This window comes from Suillus subaureus (genome assembly GCF_016647635.1).
Source record: "Suillus subaureus strain MN1 chromosome Unknown BJ212scaffold_37, whole genome shotgun sequence".
NCBI lineage: Eukaryota > Fungi > Basidiomycota > Agaricomycetes > Boletales > Suillaceae > Suillus > Suillus subaureus.
Window position 1 is genome coordinate 128373 of NW_024538593.1, and position 15624 is coordinate 143996.

Below are 15624 nucleotides of genomic sequence, written 5' to 3' on the forward strand. Positions count from 1 at the left end.
AGCGAGTCTATCACATTAGTGTATAATACGAGAGGTGTTCATTAGCTTACTCAAAGCAATATAAATATTGACAGTCGGGCGACTGATCCAGTATTGGGAAAGCAGAGCGCGCATGCCCCACAACCTCCTACGACGCCTGTTGTGTACCCCCACGTTCACTCTTTCCCCACCCTTTCTCACGAAGCTCTTCCCATACGTTGTCCATACCCACTGCCATACGCTGTTGAACGCTTTCGAACGAATCGAGAGCAGGCCGAACATCCAATGCAAAACCAGGGTCCCCGTTAGGAGTAGACGGTGCAGAGTAGTAGTCGATGACATAGCGAACCTCCGTTCCATCGCGCGGACGACGCACTACCCAATCATGGCGATCGAATGGAGGCTCAGTGCTGCAATACTGATGTCAACTTCCAGTAAACACATAGCGGGGATAAACCTACTTGAATCTAGAAGGAAGCAACCAGCCAGCCAGCATCCAGAACCTTGCCTTTGGCGACATCTCGCCCGGACGTCCTTTAAAGCGAGCAAGATGCGGCTCCTCGTCACCCTCCCTGAGGAAAAAAAATATCAGTAATCGTAATCAGCATAGTAAGCATACAACGCACTGTGCAACCCTGCTCTCCCACTTCATCACTTCTCCCCAAGCTCTTTCATTCAAGAAATTGTGTATTTCCACTACTGTCTCAACATGCTCCGCGGGCGTATCCAAACCTTTTCTTATCAGTGCATTATAGAATTGCTGAGGGGATGGGTATTCCCATGTTTGGCGCGTGTCAGTTCTCGTTTCACCATCCACCACACGCGGTATGGATGACATAGTACGCTCAGTCGGTAGTGCTACAGATTGCGGGTATATGGGAGTCTGAGGGAGATTGGGCATCTGGTTTGTGGGATTCAACGTATTAAGTGAAGAATGATCGATGGGACATCCGCCCGAGGATTTTGCAACAGGTGGGTTGTTGTGCTGGATTGGACAGCCAGTGCTGGGCGTGTCACGCATTGGGCACGATGACGGTGAGGAAGTGCGCGTTACGGTTGCGGGAGGCGGCGAGGAGATTGATTGTCCCATGGTAATAGAAGTAATTGGGCTGCTTTGAATGTCGTCGTACGGTGAAATCCAAGACGCAGTTTGTTCGGTGCATAGAACAGGAAGCGACTTTAAATATTTACGAGATTGACATCAGCCAGCCGGAACAACCCGCACTGAAGTCGATTGAAGGTTGGAGCCAAGGGCGTAATTTTCGCTATTTAGACAAGGCATGATATATTGGATCTGCCCTAGCTAGGGGAGACCATCATGCATAAAGATACAGCAATCGACAATAAGAACAAAAATTAGGGTGTCAAAATGTCCTCGATATGTAAGAACAGTGCTAGACTTGACGCCGGTCCATGTCTGGATCATCAAACCACCAGACCCTATTCTCTCGTGCTTCATTCTCCAATCGCACCTCCTCTGAGTTGATAGATCCTGCTTCATCTTCATCGTCATCGGGCTCTACAAATTCATCCCAATCCACAGTCGCAACCACTTCCCTAAAACCTTGCACTTGATCAGCCAGTAATTCTCTGGACTCAACAAGTCGGAGCGTGTGTATGCCGACACCACGTTCGGCCCGTGTTTTCATGACATCCTGCAGCGTTTCTTCATGTTCCCCTTCGTACCCGGTCAAAAAGCAGCCATCTTCGAGGTCCAGAACCCTGAGGGAGGGATATGGAATATCCCCTTTGGTGATCTTGAGTGCATCGATCAAGTCTTCAACCCAGATGCCCTTCATATGCATAACTTCGAGGTCCGGGAGGCAGACGGACCCAGCGCCCCAGAAATCTTTTCCTGTAAGATCAAACTTTGACAAAAAGAGTGTTTGAATCCTGTCCTGCGTGACCATCTGACGGATATCAAATATGGTGCTCGGGTCGGGGTTCGTGATTATGTTATAGTGGTACATAAATTGAAGCGATAGTCGTATGTCATCGTCATCGGGATTCCAGCAATTTGTATGATTCATTGCCGTCGACGTACTGAACTGGACACAAAAAGATCGTAGCGTATGGCGGAAGGCACGCATGGACCGAATGATGGAACTAGATCCACCAGGATGCATGCCCATAGCCGAAAACAGATCAGAAATGTCTTGAAGGCCTTGAACGTCTCTGAGACTTAGCGCGATCTTGGCGTCGACGGGAAATGCTAGTTGCGCGAAGAGAGAGATGGCAGTTCGAATCGTGGGGGAACCTAGCGTGATACTCTTCAACCGAGCAAGTGGCACTTTTTCGAGGAGCTTCGTTCCCTCGGGAATTATGAGAAGCCGCTCAAGCGTAAGGTGCTCCAATGCAGGCATACGTCCCAAAACTGACAGGAGCTGCGGCAGGGTAGGGAAGGATATCTCTTTTGTTCCCCTGACAGATAGAGTTTGAAGCCCGCTGAAGATATGCGCTGACCAGCTTAAGTCAAAACTCGTCAGTTCAACACTCCGAAGTCGAGGTGCCTGTCCTTGAAAGATTGTGCCGGTCATGTGTGTGGTTTCGGGCCACATCTCGAGCGGCTTGGAGAAATCGAATATTTCAAGCAATGGTGCGGGTTGCGATGACAACAATTGAATAATGCGATCGCAGTCAGGTTGGAATGAGCGAAATCGGAGAACTTTGATTCGAGGTAGGTGTGAAAGGACTAGCTCCAAACAATCTGGTAGCGAGACCGGTGATTTGTACGTGACAACCAAAGGAAGGTTCTGCGACCTCTCAAACATGATGCCTAGCCAACGAGGAGAGGATGAATGGATGGATGTCCAGAGAGCTGGGCACTGGAGTGCGATTGTGCGCCAGTCTTTGCAGACGTGTGTTAAGGGTAGACAAGCGGGGACATCATCGCTCGCAGATCCATCGAAACGCTTCTCTTCTTCAAAGTGTTTGAAGATCATCACAAGAATCTCGGTCGGAAGACGAGAAATAGGGAGTCGTCTATTCCTGCGAGAGCGAACGACGCGCATGGACTCGGCCAACACCGCAACTTCTTCGTCGACATCAGCAGGTCCCACTTCCAGACATTACGTCGGTCATTGAAGATAAAAAATGTTGACACGAAGGGCTTGTGGGGCGGAGTCTTCAGTTGAGAGCAGACGAAACCTCGGTTGGCTGCGGGTACGGTTTGAAATATAGGTTTCACAAATCGGTGTTGCTACGGATTCGAGCAAGGATTCGGGTATAAGAACAATAGCGGATCTATATCAAATAGATGTTCTCAGTCGTAGCACGCGATAGTGCAGACGTCTGGTATATTACCTGTGTTAAATATCTTTACGCAGCATTAGCATAGGTTAGATGTCAAGCAACAGTGAACTTCCTTACCTCGGTCGTAGCACGCGATAACTCAAGCGTCTGCAGAGGTTAGAGTTATAAGATTATATCTGCGGAATTCAAGCTACTATTTAAATAGATGAGAAAGCTCTCGTAGCCGAGACCGTGGCCAGTGGAACGAAAATGCGGCTGTGGATCCAAGTTAACAAAAGTTTCAGCAGTCACAATAAACAAACAATGTAACAAGAGCGCATAATGTACAGTAGGAAAATGACGGACCACAGGATAACGAGAGGTGTGCATTTGTTCTGCCAGTCAGACTGAGTCAGTGGATTCAGTTGGTATTACTGCTGAATTCTGAACGAAACCAGAGGTACTACCGTGACTCGATCGGAGTTGGCGGGGGGTCCAAAACCATATCCGTCGGACTTTATGGCATTATATTTGCACATTTATTATTTGCGTGTTGCGCGTCTTGTCAATCAAGGGCTTGCGTGTTTTATTCAAGAGTTTCCGCGTGTGCGCACTGCACGTTTTCGTCAATGATGAGCGCTAGCCTCCGCATTTGCGAAGACGAACCTGACCTGCGATAGTAAGATTCAAGCTTGCCAGCGGTTGCCGATGCTGGCAACTTTCAGTTCGAGAATACCAGTGACGATTAAGGTAGGTTTTGATATGAATCACACCCATAATAGTCTTTCTGCCAGTGGGGTCCCAACTAGCCTATCTGAATATCATCGGTATTCAAGTGAAATTGAGGGACTGGGAAGTACCCCCCACCCGATTCCGACAACCACCAGTGCTTAGCGCACATGCCCAGCGCACGTCAGCGAATGTTGACGTGGCTCGAACATATGCGAACGACACAGGAAGGCGCCAGAATGAGCGAAGGAGTGGAAGAAGGCAAGAAATAGACGAGGGAGAAGGGTTTATTGTGTCTTGGATGTCTATGGAAATGAGATAGTTAGCAACATAAAAACGCACAATACACGCACCTCTGCATGCTTAGTAGCCTGACCGTATCTTGAGATGATGCCCACGATTGTTGAATGAGAAAATATTTTGAAACAAGATGAGGACAGGCAAGCAAGCATCGCATGTAGTGAAGCCACTGGAAGGTGGCTAAAGCGCTGAAGTTCGTTTGGCGCATTACTTATCATGCTAAATACTTTATCTCTGAAGCTTGCCGCTTTCCAGTCGAGAGGCTAGTTTTCGAGCCGTAGTAATTAGTGTAGGGGGCAGAAAGGAACTGGCAATTGGCAGAATGGCAGAAGCCGGCAAAAAGTATTGTGAACGCTTTTGGCTCTTTTCCACTATGTTTCTACTACGGCAAAAATAGCTTCGACGACTACAGATGACGCTACACCTCTGACATCAAGTGCATCATATCACCTGATACACTCTCTGAGCCTTAATTGAGTACCTCAATCTCTTCAACAAAGCCAGCTGGCATGATGCATTTGTCAACCCTCTCTAGCTCACTCAAGTCGATGATGCCGCTGTCCAGAATGTCCGGTATATCACCTGCATGAATTCCTCATCAGTCATCGATTCCGGACCTACAAGATAGTCTTGGTCACCAGAGTCTGCTGTGAGGGGAGGAATCCATGCAAACAATTTTTGCAACTCGTGGGCAAGAGCAACATCGAGTCCATGTTCAGGACGGGTATGCATACGTGCGCATTTTCGACAAACAGGCTTCCCAGTTTTGGAGCCCATCTTGTACATGAAGCATGCATAACTTGCACGAAGTAATTCGAGCGTGTGAGCTGACTGAGGCTCATCATTGACGAAAATGCGCAAGCCCTTCATTGACAAAACGCAGCGCGCAAATAATAAATGTGCAAATATCACATCATAAATAATTGTGAGCAACGACAGTTAGCTGGCTGTGTATAGTTCAGCTTCCATTTCTTAGAATTTGTAAGAGCTTCTCCTATGCAGCTTTAAGCTCCGGTTTCTATTGTGTTTGGCTCAAAGACAAAGAAGAATATTAGTATCACCATCTTCCTTCTGGCAGAAAGGGAGATTTGATCAAACAAGGTAAGTATAACAAACAAACCGGCTGAGCCAAAGTGTGTTCCATGGAAGTCGAGAAGGGTCACTTGCAGATCACCCACCAGAGATGTCTTGGACTCCTTCCACGTTGAATTGACTCATCCGGCTGCGAAGTCCATGAAAGACTCGTCACCGAGAACGGCAAATCGAAAATATTTTTGCGCCACAATAAGGATGTCGGTGCCTGCAAACCCCACTGCAGTCATGATGCGTTATTGAGATGAGGCGTGGCTCGTTGAACGGGCAGCCCTGACTAGCTGACTACCCAAGTCATGATAGTATCCCCTACGATCAGTATCTAGCCATATTGGCAAACCTCGCACCGTCATAATCGCTGAATCGCGAACGGTAATTATATCAGTGGGTAGTGCAGGCCGTTACGAGTAGCTTCTACTGCGCATGCAAATCCATTGTGAGAGAAGTGCTACGCCACATGATTTTGTCAACGGACATGTCAACAATAAGCTCTAGACATCGCACCGAGGAAACCAAGGGAAACCGGAACGTGTAAATAGAATATAAATTGACCCCGCATAATGGGTACGCCAGCGGCACGGTAGTTTGCAATCCGGGAAGCTTCATCTGCTTCGTGAGACTGGGTCAGACGGAGTTTGAAACGCGGGAAATTCAGATGGGCTGATAGCGCTTGTTGATGTATGAGGGATAATTCCTACTGAGGAGTCGAGCACCTGGCACATGTACACGCGAACAATGTACTCGTGGATACATGCTTCTAACGTAACATGGATAGCCCCGAAATCGGGAATACAGTGTTGCCGCAGTGCGATAGGAGTGACGAGGCGGAACCACGTCCATAATGCTGTTGCAGATAACCCAGTGTTGGCTGCCCCGAAGCATATGGCAACCTCTTTGCCCACAGCCATAGCCAAGGCGATGCGAAGGGGAATGTGAGGGGGGCGAGGTCTATTTCTTCCGGCCCTTACGGCCAGGACCGGACGCAGGAGGACCCATCTTTCTAAGGCAATCATCACAGAACCAACTCTCAGGGAGTGGTTGCTTGAGGTTGACGCAAGGGAGGTGAAACTACAGATGGGTCAGATTATGGTTACCAAAACATGAAGTATAGGCTTACCCATTGATACGGGCAATCTGGGTTATCACACGCGATCATTTCTCCATAACTCAACTTCTGACAGAAGCAGTATAGTTCCTTATCTTCACCGTCTTCACCGTCTTCACCATCACCTTCTTCTGCTTCTTCTACACCTTGAGTTTCATCTCCATAATCAAAGTCGAAGTCCTCAGCCTCAGATGAAGCTCCCCGTCTTCTCCGGCGGCCCCGAGTAGATAAAGCGTAGGCGGATGGTGCGGGTGATGGTAGCTTGATAGAGCCCTGCGTCCCCATCAATCTCCGTTCTTTAATCTGACATTTAGCACTAAAGTTAATGGCATGAGCGCGAACTTACTTTTGAATGCATTGTCTTCCCCAGTCACCGAAGCGCGCCCTCCGACAGAAGCCATGCCTCCTGAGCTACCTGCCAGAGGGGTAGCGGCACCGCCAGCGAACGCATTTCGCAAGCTTTCATTGATTTGAGCGGCTGGATTGCGTCCTCCAAGCACATAGCCGGCAGTGCCACTACCAAGTCCTGATCCAGAGACTGGAGTCGAAGCTGCAGCACCAGCAAAAACGGATGCTGGATCCGTTTCTCCTTGTAGAACAAGGACACGGCCCAGGTCATATTCTAACCGAGCCCGCTTCCTGGATAGTAGGTCGACAATACGAGAGGCCAGAGCAATTTTTGCGTCTGAAAGCACTGAAAGTTTCTCTTGAGCATCCCTTAGTTTCTCAATTGGTGGAGCTGATGTTCTATCCTTCTCTTTCGAGGCAGGGTCCGTACCGTCCGATCGTAGGGAATGTCGCATATATTTATGAGATTCTTTGGCTAGATCATTCTGAATGTCTTGAAATATAAATAAACATTTCGTCAGAGTCTGTGATATTATAGCCGCATACCTTGAGAATCGGTCTCTTTCGAGCGAAGTTCTTGCAGAAGAAATTGCACTTCGCTAGGTAAGTTATCAAGGGCTGATTATTGAGTCTCTTTAGCTTGGCGAACACCATGGACTGTGAGGTTGGCTCACTCATTATGAACTCCGACGCTATTGTGACAGCTTCCTCCAAATTTTGGACGCTTGCATTGCTCATGGTCTCCACGTTCTAATATTGTTTGTTAGCTCGCGGGTGTAGGTACAACAGCGGCTTGCATCATATTACATAAGCTTATAGGACCAGTTAAAGTGGTAACACCCGCTACCGGCTTCGTGTGAAATGACGTACGTATGTCCCGCTTTTGTTTTGTTTCTCTTTTCCTTGTGTAAGCTTCTGAAAGGCCTGAATTCCCCTTTCGCTTTCGCAAAAAAAGATTTAATTTCGAACACAGCATACCCACTGTGGTATGGTTGAACCGTCAGTCACATGATTATCGAAACCAAGTTTTTGAACTTCTTGTTTCTCAGTCAGTACCATTGGGTGCCCGCCCAATCCAGAGGCCGATACGCGCACGATGCACGGCTCCCCCGAGTGGGACACTTTCAACTGCTCAGCGCTCAGGCGTTGATCCGTGACCATCCGCCGTCGCACGTGACCTGGACTGTAAGGCTCCAAAATCGAATCCATTTGATTTTGAGTTGTAGAATGGTACCGGCTAACCAACTTCAAAGGACGGAAATTCCGGAATCATCTTCATCAGTCTGAATATGTGGTTCCTTAGACGAGCTGAAGATTATCGTTCAAGTTCATTATAATTTATCCTTGACACATCGGTGACGATTGATTGGTGATAATTCATAGGCCACAGCTGGTCTAGGTCAAGCACTCACCCAGGTTTATGAAAGATTAATGAAACGGTTTCCATCTCACTAATTCAAATGCGCGATCTTAAATTTGTAGTTCCGTCTACCGTATGAACGGGGCACTCCCCTGATGTTATTCTACTTCCGATAAGAATATTTGTATCCAAAAACACAATCTAATATTAACCCTAGCAGCGATCGCAAGAGGAGATTGCGGCCCGGGATTGTACGTTGATCCTGGTGGTAAGGACAGCGGAGTCGTAGTCATCATCTCGGACGGGGGTTGTAAAGATGCCCGCGTCAACAGATTTGTGCAGGTTGAGCATCAGCCGAGAGATGAGAGTCACGGACATGCTAGAGCGCATAGTCAGAATCAATCTGTATCTACCGCACTAGATACTTACCAGCTAGTAAATGTAGCTAGACTGCCTCTGGTGGTATTCTTGCCAGTCGCCAGCAATAGTTAGTCAATCTGATCATAAGAAGCGGGTGTGTGCTCACTGAACCACACTGAACCGAAGAGTGAGCTTGTGACTCGACAATCATTTCATTAGCAGACTCACGTAGTATGTCAGAATGTTAGGTAGATTAACCAATGTCATCACCCTGAAGGAATGCGGATCAGATTCATTCGAATCACTGCTTCCCTGGCAAGCTCACGCGAAATACATTGCGCCTGCGTTTGCTTGGATCAATGTTTACGATATCGATGTAGCAAAAATTACCATCTTGAAACATGATATCAAGTATATTTCTCCTCGATACTGCCAGAGATAGTTTTCTAGTTTTGCATATCCTGCAAATTGTGAGGGCAAAGATGAGCAATTCATAGACAAGTAGTGTCACCCATCCCAGCCCAGGACCTGCAATTTGATTAAGTCATAGCATTATGTTCCACGCAAATTCGACTCCGAATTCACTAACTGACGGCTCTGCAGCATCTTTTGAGCAAGCACGCGGAACAGTGAGGAAGATGGCGCACGTCTCTTCTAAATATGACTCATAGCAATTAGATCCTGGCACGGCTGTGTCTGAACTTAGCCTGAACGTTCCCGCCTATAAACCATAAGTAGATTCCCAAAGTGAAAAGGCTTGTGCGAACACGTACAGTCACTCCCCCAAGAGCAAAAACAATTATTATCATCCAAGTAAGGAGGCGTTTGCTACGGCAGTAGAGAGCATAAGTGCGAATAGTCAATATAACTGGAAACATCAGTACAAGTATATAGTTCTTGCCATAAAATTCTACTCACGGCAAACGAAGATTTGTTGGAAAAAAAAGAGTAGGTCTCTGGATATCAAATATCTCTGACAACTAGGATTTTGTTGAGCAAAATAACACATATTGAAGAATCAGAGTTGAAACCTCTGCAGAAATAAGATATGAGTCCGCCAGCTGGGTATGCGTATAACAAAACCATAGAACCTCATTTGAACTGGGCAGAAGATACACAGATAACATATAGACATTGCCGAGCAGAGCGACATAGCGATTGACGAGAAATAATATTGCAGATAGTGCTTTCGGACGACACCAGATGAAAGTGATTTCATCTGTGATGGTTATGATGTGGTCGTATATCAGGATACCTAGAATATTTTGTTATCGTCCTGAGGCCAAGATAAAAAGTCATAGTACTGTCTGCCGTGAGAACGGCGTATAACTTGAAGTTCATGGACCTGGGAATGCTCGAGTTCAATGGCCATTAGGATACATCCAATCCGTGTATTACTTACATCTGTTGCACTTCACTGGAATCTATTACGCATTACGATGAGACAGGGTACAACAGGGAAGGGTGGGGATTATATATTCACCCTGTGTTGATGTTTGTTCTCGCAATCATGCGATCAGGTGCTATGCCGCATACTAGACATACTAGTACACATTCACACACGGTTAACGTCACGGATTGGCATGTTGAATGGGTCATGACGTCGATGACTGGGCCGACGGATTCCTTATCATTGACAGACCAAGCACTATCCTTGGGAACAACACCCAGGGAAGCCCAGCCCAGGGAAGCCCAGTCGAAGGTAGTAAGGGACCTCAGCTGGGCTATTCTGAATTTGAAACAGTTGTCAGTTGTTTAGAAGCAACCTACAAATGAAAGATGCGATGGGCCGCAACACATGCAACGAAATTTAGCACAGACGAACTCGAACCGGATATGAACCGCGATGATCGTGAATTTGTGACTGCTGCGGACCGGTCGACCTCTCAGGGATACAACACGGTGTGCTCGTCCAGATCATGGCGGTCTTCCATAGATCCTGGATGAAGATGACATGGGTGTTATACTATTTGAAACACAACAACTTGTCACTGCATGCACGAGGGATCCAAAATAAAGTCATGCCTGATTTCAATCTGGGTATAAACAGATAGCTGTGTTGATATTAATAATAACCGCGAGGTCAATTCTCAGACAAACATACCGATCGGGCCCGATGACTTCAACAAAATATTCACTGCCTTGATGAACGTTGCTATGTGGTACAATTGGGCTTGTTTGAGGCTCGTTATAAATATCTCATCTCCCTTCTCCAGAATGATGATCAGCTTCCTGCATCATCAGTACAACTGCTGCAGACAAATATTGTTGGCATCTTCAATTGCTCTTCATCTTCATCCCAATCGACAGTCGCAACCACTTCCCCAAGACCTTGATTTGCACTTTAGATGGCGTGTATACCGACACCATATTTGACGCACATTTTTATGACATCTTCTGCTTGCCTTCGAGTGTAACGATCAAGCCTCTGATGAAGCTGCTGTCCATGTGGATAACTTCGAGTTCTAGAAGACAGGCGGACCCAGCGCGCCAGAAGTCTCTCACTGGGAGGTCAAACTCTGACCCATAAGAGAACTTTTGACGATCGGACGTATATCAGATATAACGCTTGACTCAATTTTAGCTCATTCCCTGTATGTGAATTGAATAGACGTATGTTGGTCGTCATCGCTAGGATTCCAGGAATGTTCAAGATCGATATCACTATCGACGTGCTAAACTGAATACGAAAGGCGCGGTGCGAACGGCGGATGGTACGTATGGACCGAATGACGGGACCAGATCCATCAGGACGCTGTACCAGGGTGGTCTGGCGCAGTAGCAGGAGTCTTGGCTCGTAGTCGGTAGTCCCGCAGTGTGTTGCAGTCGGTCCTCGATAGATAGAGCCGTAGCCTCCCGCTATAGATGTTTGACCTTGGCTTCCCTCGCAGTCCGCGCCCGTTCCAACACACGCCCATAACTAAAATTTTCCAGGAATTCCTTAAAGTCCTTCAATTTGAAAGAGTGGTAAAGCGATTTTGACGTCGATGGGAACGACTGGTTGCGCAAAGAGAGATGCTGCAGTTTGGATCATTTCGAAACCCAGCGTTATACTTCTCAACTGAACGAGTGCCACTTTCCCGGGGTGGTTCTTTTCCTGGGATGTAGGAAAGGAGGTGTTTCCTGTTCCTCTGAGAGATAGAATTCGAAGCCCGCTGAAGATATGCGCTGTCCAGCTGAAGTTAGAACTCATAAGTTCAACACTCCGAAGTCGGGGTGATTGTCCTTGAAAGACGGTGATATGAGCTTCGTTGTGGGTTCGCTGAGCAACGCGTTTGAGAATTCGAATATTTCAAGCAATGATACGGGTTGTGATGATAACAAGTGGATAGTGCGAAGTCGGAGGACTCTGATCCGAGGTAGCTGTAAAAGATGTTGTTCCAAGTAATCTCGTAGCGACCACATCACACGCGGCGAACAACGAAGCGCTCTTCGACCTCTCAAGCATGACGCCTAGCCAATGAAGAGGGGTGACTCCGCCACTCTTCTACGAAACAGTGGCGAGAATCTTTGATGGAAGGCCATATATAAGAGCCGGATCATTCCTATGCGAGAGAGGGATGCATATATCGACCTGGGGAGATGATAACGTCGCAATGAAGGGCCCGCGGGACGGAGTCGTCAGTCGAGTTTCGGTGACATCGAAAGTAGGAGTAGACCTTTCAGCGTTCAAGGTTCAACTCGGGGTACAGTACCACAAACTTCCGAACACCAACTCTTGGCACCTTAGGTTTATATCAAACCTCCTACGTCCTTCGACCGTGAAAAGTACCGAGATGTGAATGGAGAAATGAAACGTGCCAACTTGCCAAGTGCTATTTTTTTTGATAAGAACTCGCCACTCGGGTAATAACGGCTGAGCCTAATCAAAGCCTGATATCAGAGATTGATGGAAATCCCAAATATATAGACAAGAATGACTCACCAACGGTGTAGAATCTTCATCTGTCTATGGTCTGTCTAGGAGATATTAGGGACTCACTATGATCGTACAGGCGTTTCGATGGGCGAATTCAATGCATGAGTGCATAAACTTCAGACCGAGTAATAAATGTGGTAGGATAAATATGGCCTCGATCGAACTTGCGCATATCTAATTGACCAATGGTACCGTAGCAAAATCAAACAGTTTCCCCATTCAATGGTGTAAGTATACACGTCCGGCGTGTGATGCGGCAGACCAGGGTGCTTTGCTACTAAATATCAATGGATCGGTAGGCCGTCACCATCCAAGTGGTCATAAACATAAAGGCCTCCACCACAATGACCACTTTAATCCATTCAGTGCTCACACAGAAAGCAGAGTAGCATGATGACACTCACAGAACGAGTGGTTTCTCTCCTGTCCACATATCACCCATGGCAAAGTATGCGACGTCAAACTCCGTGCGAGCCAGCACTTTACCTTGGGACTTATCCGACGAGGCAATCAACGGATCCCATACTCGCACACACCCGTCGTTGCCCCCACTGACAACGCCAACTCGCCGCCGATCCCGCCCCTCGACCCAGCATGCATGAACAGCACCATACCCAACTGAACCTACTGCATCCAACTCTTCGTGTTTGAACATGGCGAGAGGACCTCTGGTTAGCGCGCGAATGTCGTACATATGCACAGCGTTATCTGAGCGTGCCACAGCAAAGAGGCGACCTTCAGAAGAGAAAGTGGCTGTTGTGGCTTCGAATGTAGCGACCTGTGAGGCTGATGGTTCGAGCGTTGTTTCGGCGACAGCATGCCCCGACTTGCGGGCAATATCGTACAACCTTATAGGATGCTGATTATTCTCACCGCATGTGATCAAGACATAAGTGCTCCCTGCACAAGATTATACCAGTCGTATCATGGGAAAACACAAACACTCACCATCTGGACTGACGGCTCCTGCATCACCTGACTCATTAGCACTGAAAGGAAATAGCACTCGACCTCGTGATATATCATGTGCACGGTGGAAACCTTCATCCTTGCCCTTCCCAACAGGATCGTGAGCTTCTGAGGATGTATACATAAAGCGTTCGGTCGGACCACGGCCCCAAAGTACGGTACCCGCGGCATGGTCAGCGTCAGGAGGGGCAACGTGAAGTTTTGTCTCTGGATCAGGCGGAGGTGTAGTTCTGGACCACGTTGACGAAGTGAACAAATTTATCGTCTTGAAGACAGAGACGGTGCTGAGTGATTAAGTCAACTCCAACCAAATCGATAATTCAGATGAGATACAAACCCATCTCGACAAGACACGGCAATATTTGCACCGTCAGACGAGTGCACCAAGTCCTGGGCGACGTCTCTGAGTGTCACTATGAAACAAGACATCAGTGAGTACAAAGGCAGTAATGGTTAACTCACTGGAATTCATCATCCAGGGGGCGCCGGTGATGGATTCACTCATTTCCATCTCATCAACCTTAGACAGCTGCCAAAGCTGCACCTGACAATCATTCCCGGTCGATAGAAATTGTTTCGGGCTACAGTGGCTATTAACTCATCAAGCACAATAAATGCAGGGCCCAACCATACTTCAATGGATTGAATAAGACATCGTTCACCGTGTAGTATTTCTTGGCAGAAGCTGCAATACGGTTCAGTCATAAGTATAACTCCTGAAGAAGAGAGTCACCTCCGTGATCGATGCAATGAGCATCGACAACATGGCCTGCAAGTGTAATCAAAACAGTGCCCTCTACAACTTGCTGACAGACTCACACCGGCCCTGGTGGAGCACTACCATTGTCCCGGCATTGTTGTCTGATGGGAGTGGCGCTGCGGGAATTAAGCGTCTCCAAGTAATAAGAGAATGCGACGCGTGCACCTTCTCGGTCTTCATACGAATAGTCGGGATGCCCACCCGATGCTGCCGCACACGCTACGATGGCTCCTGGAACTTGAACAATCTTATTTATGGCTGAGAAACTCGTCAGGGACGATGCCAAAATATTAGTTACAGAATATCACTGACACCCTGATGCTGCCTGACGATGAGATTGCACAGCACCTAACTTATCGTATGCAAGATCTTGGAACAGTTTGAGAGGGCGCGTGCGTCCCGGTAAGTGCCTAGCGAAGCGAAGTCGGGCAGGTGGTTTGAGTGCGCGCGGTCGGAAACCTGGCACCGAATTTAGCTGAGCAGAATTTCGTTACTTGCCCACATGAAGATAAACAACGACGCACTTTTCCCCAAAAGAACTGCTCCTTATGAATTGGATCTAAGGGGGTGACTGGATAGTGTACGGCGAAGTACTTCGGACGCAACGGCCGCAGTTCTCCATGTTGTGGACGTGCCGGCTCGACCTCAATATCCGCATTTGGCGAAAGGTCTTCGGCTTTGTTTCTTAAAGGCGCTGGATTCCACTGGAAACGAAGTTTGAACATTATGAGTATCGATTGAAGAGACTCACTTTGGATTCATCCGAAATATTGAGAGAAGCCATATAATTTGTGTACTCCTCTTCGGAGTCATATCCAGGGTCTTTGGATGATAGTGATTGGGACAGGGACGGCAGTGCCATTGTATGAGGAAGAAATCGTTCGGGTCATGTATATCGTTACTACAATCCATTCGGTTGCCCTCATCATTCGCGTAGATATCGGTCGTGCGGTCGGCAAACAAGTGGTATTCCTCAGATCCGACTCTAGGTTTCTAAGAGGACAAGTGCATGAGGCAACTACAGGAACGGCATCGAGCAAATCTTACTTTTGCAAAGATGTCATCGTCGCTGCTACATATCGACAAATCTATGATTTCCGGCTCCTTCCACCCAGACGGCTTCTTGCGTTTTTCCTTTTGTCGACTGGGCGCGTTTGCAGTTGCGATGGTTGAACTTGTTGCACGTTTCTTCAAAGGTGGTTCTCCAACGCGTTCCATCGTGATTCTTTTCCTCTTTTCCTGAGGATAAAGGTGGTCATGCATGAGTCCTTGACCGCCTGAACGTTTGGAGGTAAATTTTTACTTCTTCAACAGCTTCAAAGAGCCCTGGACGCGCGTAGGTGAATAATGCCTGACTGTTGCACACGGGAGAGATAATCAGGAAATGCCTAATTAACACCGATGGTTCACTTGGAGTCATGATGGCAAACTTACTCCTTGAATTGCAAATTGGGTCCTGGGGGCGAAGGCAA

At 47.6% G+C, this 15624-nt stretch overlaps 6 protein-coding genes across 6 annotated transcripts; all 6 read right to left on the reverse strand.

Moving 5' to 3' along the window:
* Nucleotides 1–127: 127 nt before the first annotated feature.
* BJ212DRAFT_1448947 (cytochrome c/c1 heme-lyase) lies at nt 128–1069 on the reverse strand (the record flags this gene model as incomplete). The annotated part of the gene is made up of 3 exons (XM_041338617.1): nt 128–389; nt 441–551; nt 606–1069. The coding sequence occupies 3 exons, from the start codon at nt 1067–1069 to the stop codon at nt 128–130; spliced, it is 837 nt and encodes a 278-aa protein (XP_041188724.1).
* A 304-nt stretch (nt 1070–1373) lies between these two features.
* On the reverse strand, nt 1374–2990 carry BJ212DRAFT_1302911 (uncharacterized protein; the record flags this gene model as incomplete). Its single annotated transcript, XM_041333341.1, has 1 exon — nt 1374–2990. One exon carries the CDS (start codon nt 2988–2990, stop codon nt 1374–1376), a length of 1617 nt encoding a protein of 538 aa, XP_041188725.1.
* A 1556-nt stretch (nt 2991–4546) lies between these two features.
* BJ212DRAFT_1382187 (uncharacterized protein) lies at nt 4547–5528 on the reverse strand. The gene is given in 4 exon segments (XM_041336693.1): nt 4547–4650; nt 4671–4679; nt 4694–4821; nt 4878–5528. The coding sequence occupies 2 exon segments, from the start codon at nt 5107–5109 to the stop codon at nt 4709–4711; spliced, it is 345 nt and encodes a 114-aa protein (XP_041188726.1). The 5' UTR covers nt 5110–5528; the 3' UTR covers nt 4547–4650; nt 4671–4679; nt 4694–4708.
* Nucleotides 5529–6279: 751 nt separating this feature from the next.
* Nucleotides 6280–7522, reverse strand: BJ212DRAFT_1448948 (uncharacterized protein; the record flags this gene model as incomplete). The annotated part of the gene is made up of 5 exons (XM_041338618.1): nt 6280–6399; nt 6449–6732; nt 6783–7277; nt 7331–7402; nt 7459–7522. The coding sequence occupies 5 exons, from the start codon at nt 7520–7522 to the stop codon at nt 6280–6282; spliced, it is 1035 nt and encodes a 344-aa protein (XP_041188727.1).
* Nucleotides 7523–8245: 723 nt separating this feature from the next.
* On the reverse strand, nt 8246–9759 carry BJ212DRAFT_1382203 (uncharacterized protein). The gene is made up of 10 exons (XM_041336694.1): nt 9423–9759; nt 9278–9372; nt 9152–9225; nt 9094–9101; nt 8895–9032; nt 8830–8845; nt 8733–8775; nt 8671–8679; nt 8574–8611; nt 8246–8523 (listed from the first exon to the last, which is right to left on the reverse strand). Exons 1-10 carry the CDS (start codon nt 9511–9513, stop codon nt 8358–8360), a joined length of 678 nt encoding a protein of 225 aa, XP_041188728.1. The 5' UTR covers nt 9514–9759; the 3' UTR covers nt 8246–8357.
* Nucleotides 9760–12501: 2742 nt separating this feature from the next.
* Nucleotides 12502–15609, reverse strand: BJ212DRAFT_1382223 (WD40-repeat-containing domain protein). Its single transcript, XM_041336695.1, has 16 exons — nt 15587–15609; nt 15456–15478; nt 15200–15391; nt 15004–15145; nt 14904–14974; nt 14677–14856; nt 14465–14627; nt 14318–14410; nt 14212–14268; nt 14126–14161; nt 14026–14077; nt 13855–13973; nt 13730–13805; nt 13372–13676; nt 12828–13323; nt 12502–12774 (listed from the first exon to the last, which is right to left on the reverse strand). Exons 3-16 carry the CDS (start codon nt 15368–15370, stop codon nt 12708–12710), a joined length of 2028 nt encoding a protein of 675 aa, XP_041188729.1. The 5' UTR covers nt 15371–15391; nt 15456–15478; nt 15587–15609; the 3' UTR covers nt 12502–12707.
* Nucleotides 15610–15624: the final 15 nt, after the last annotated feature.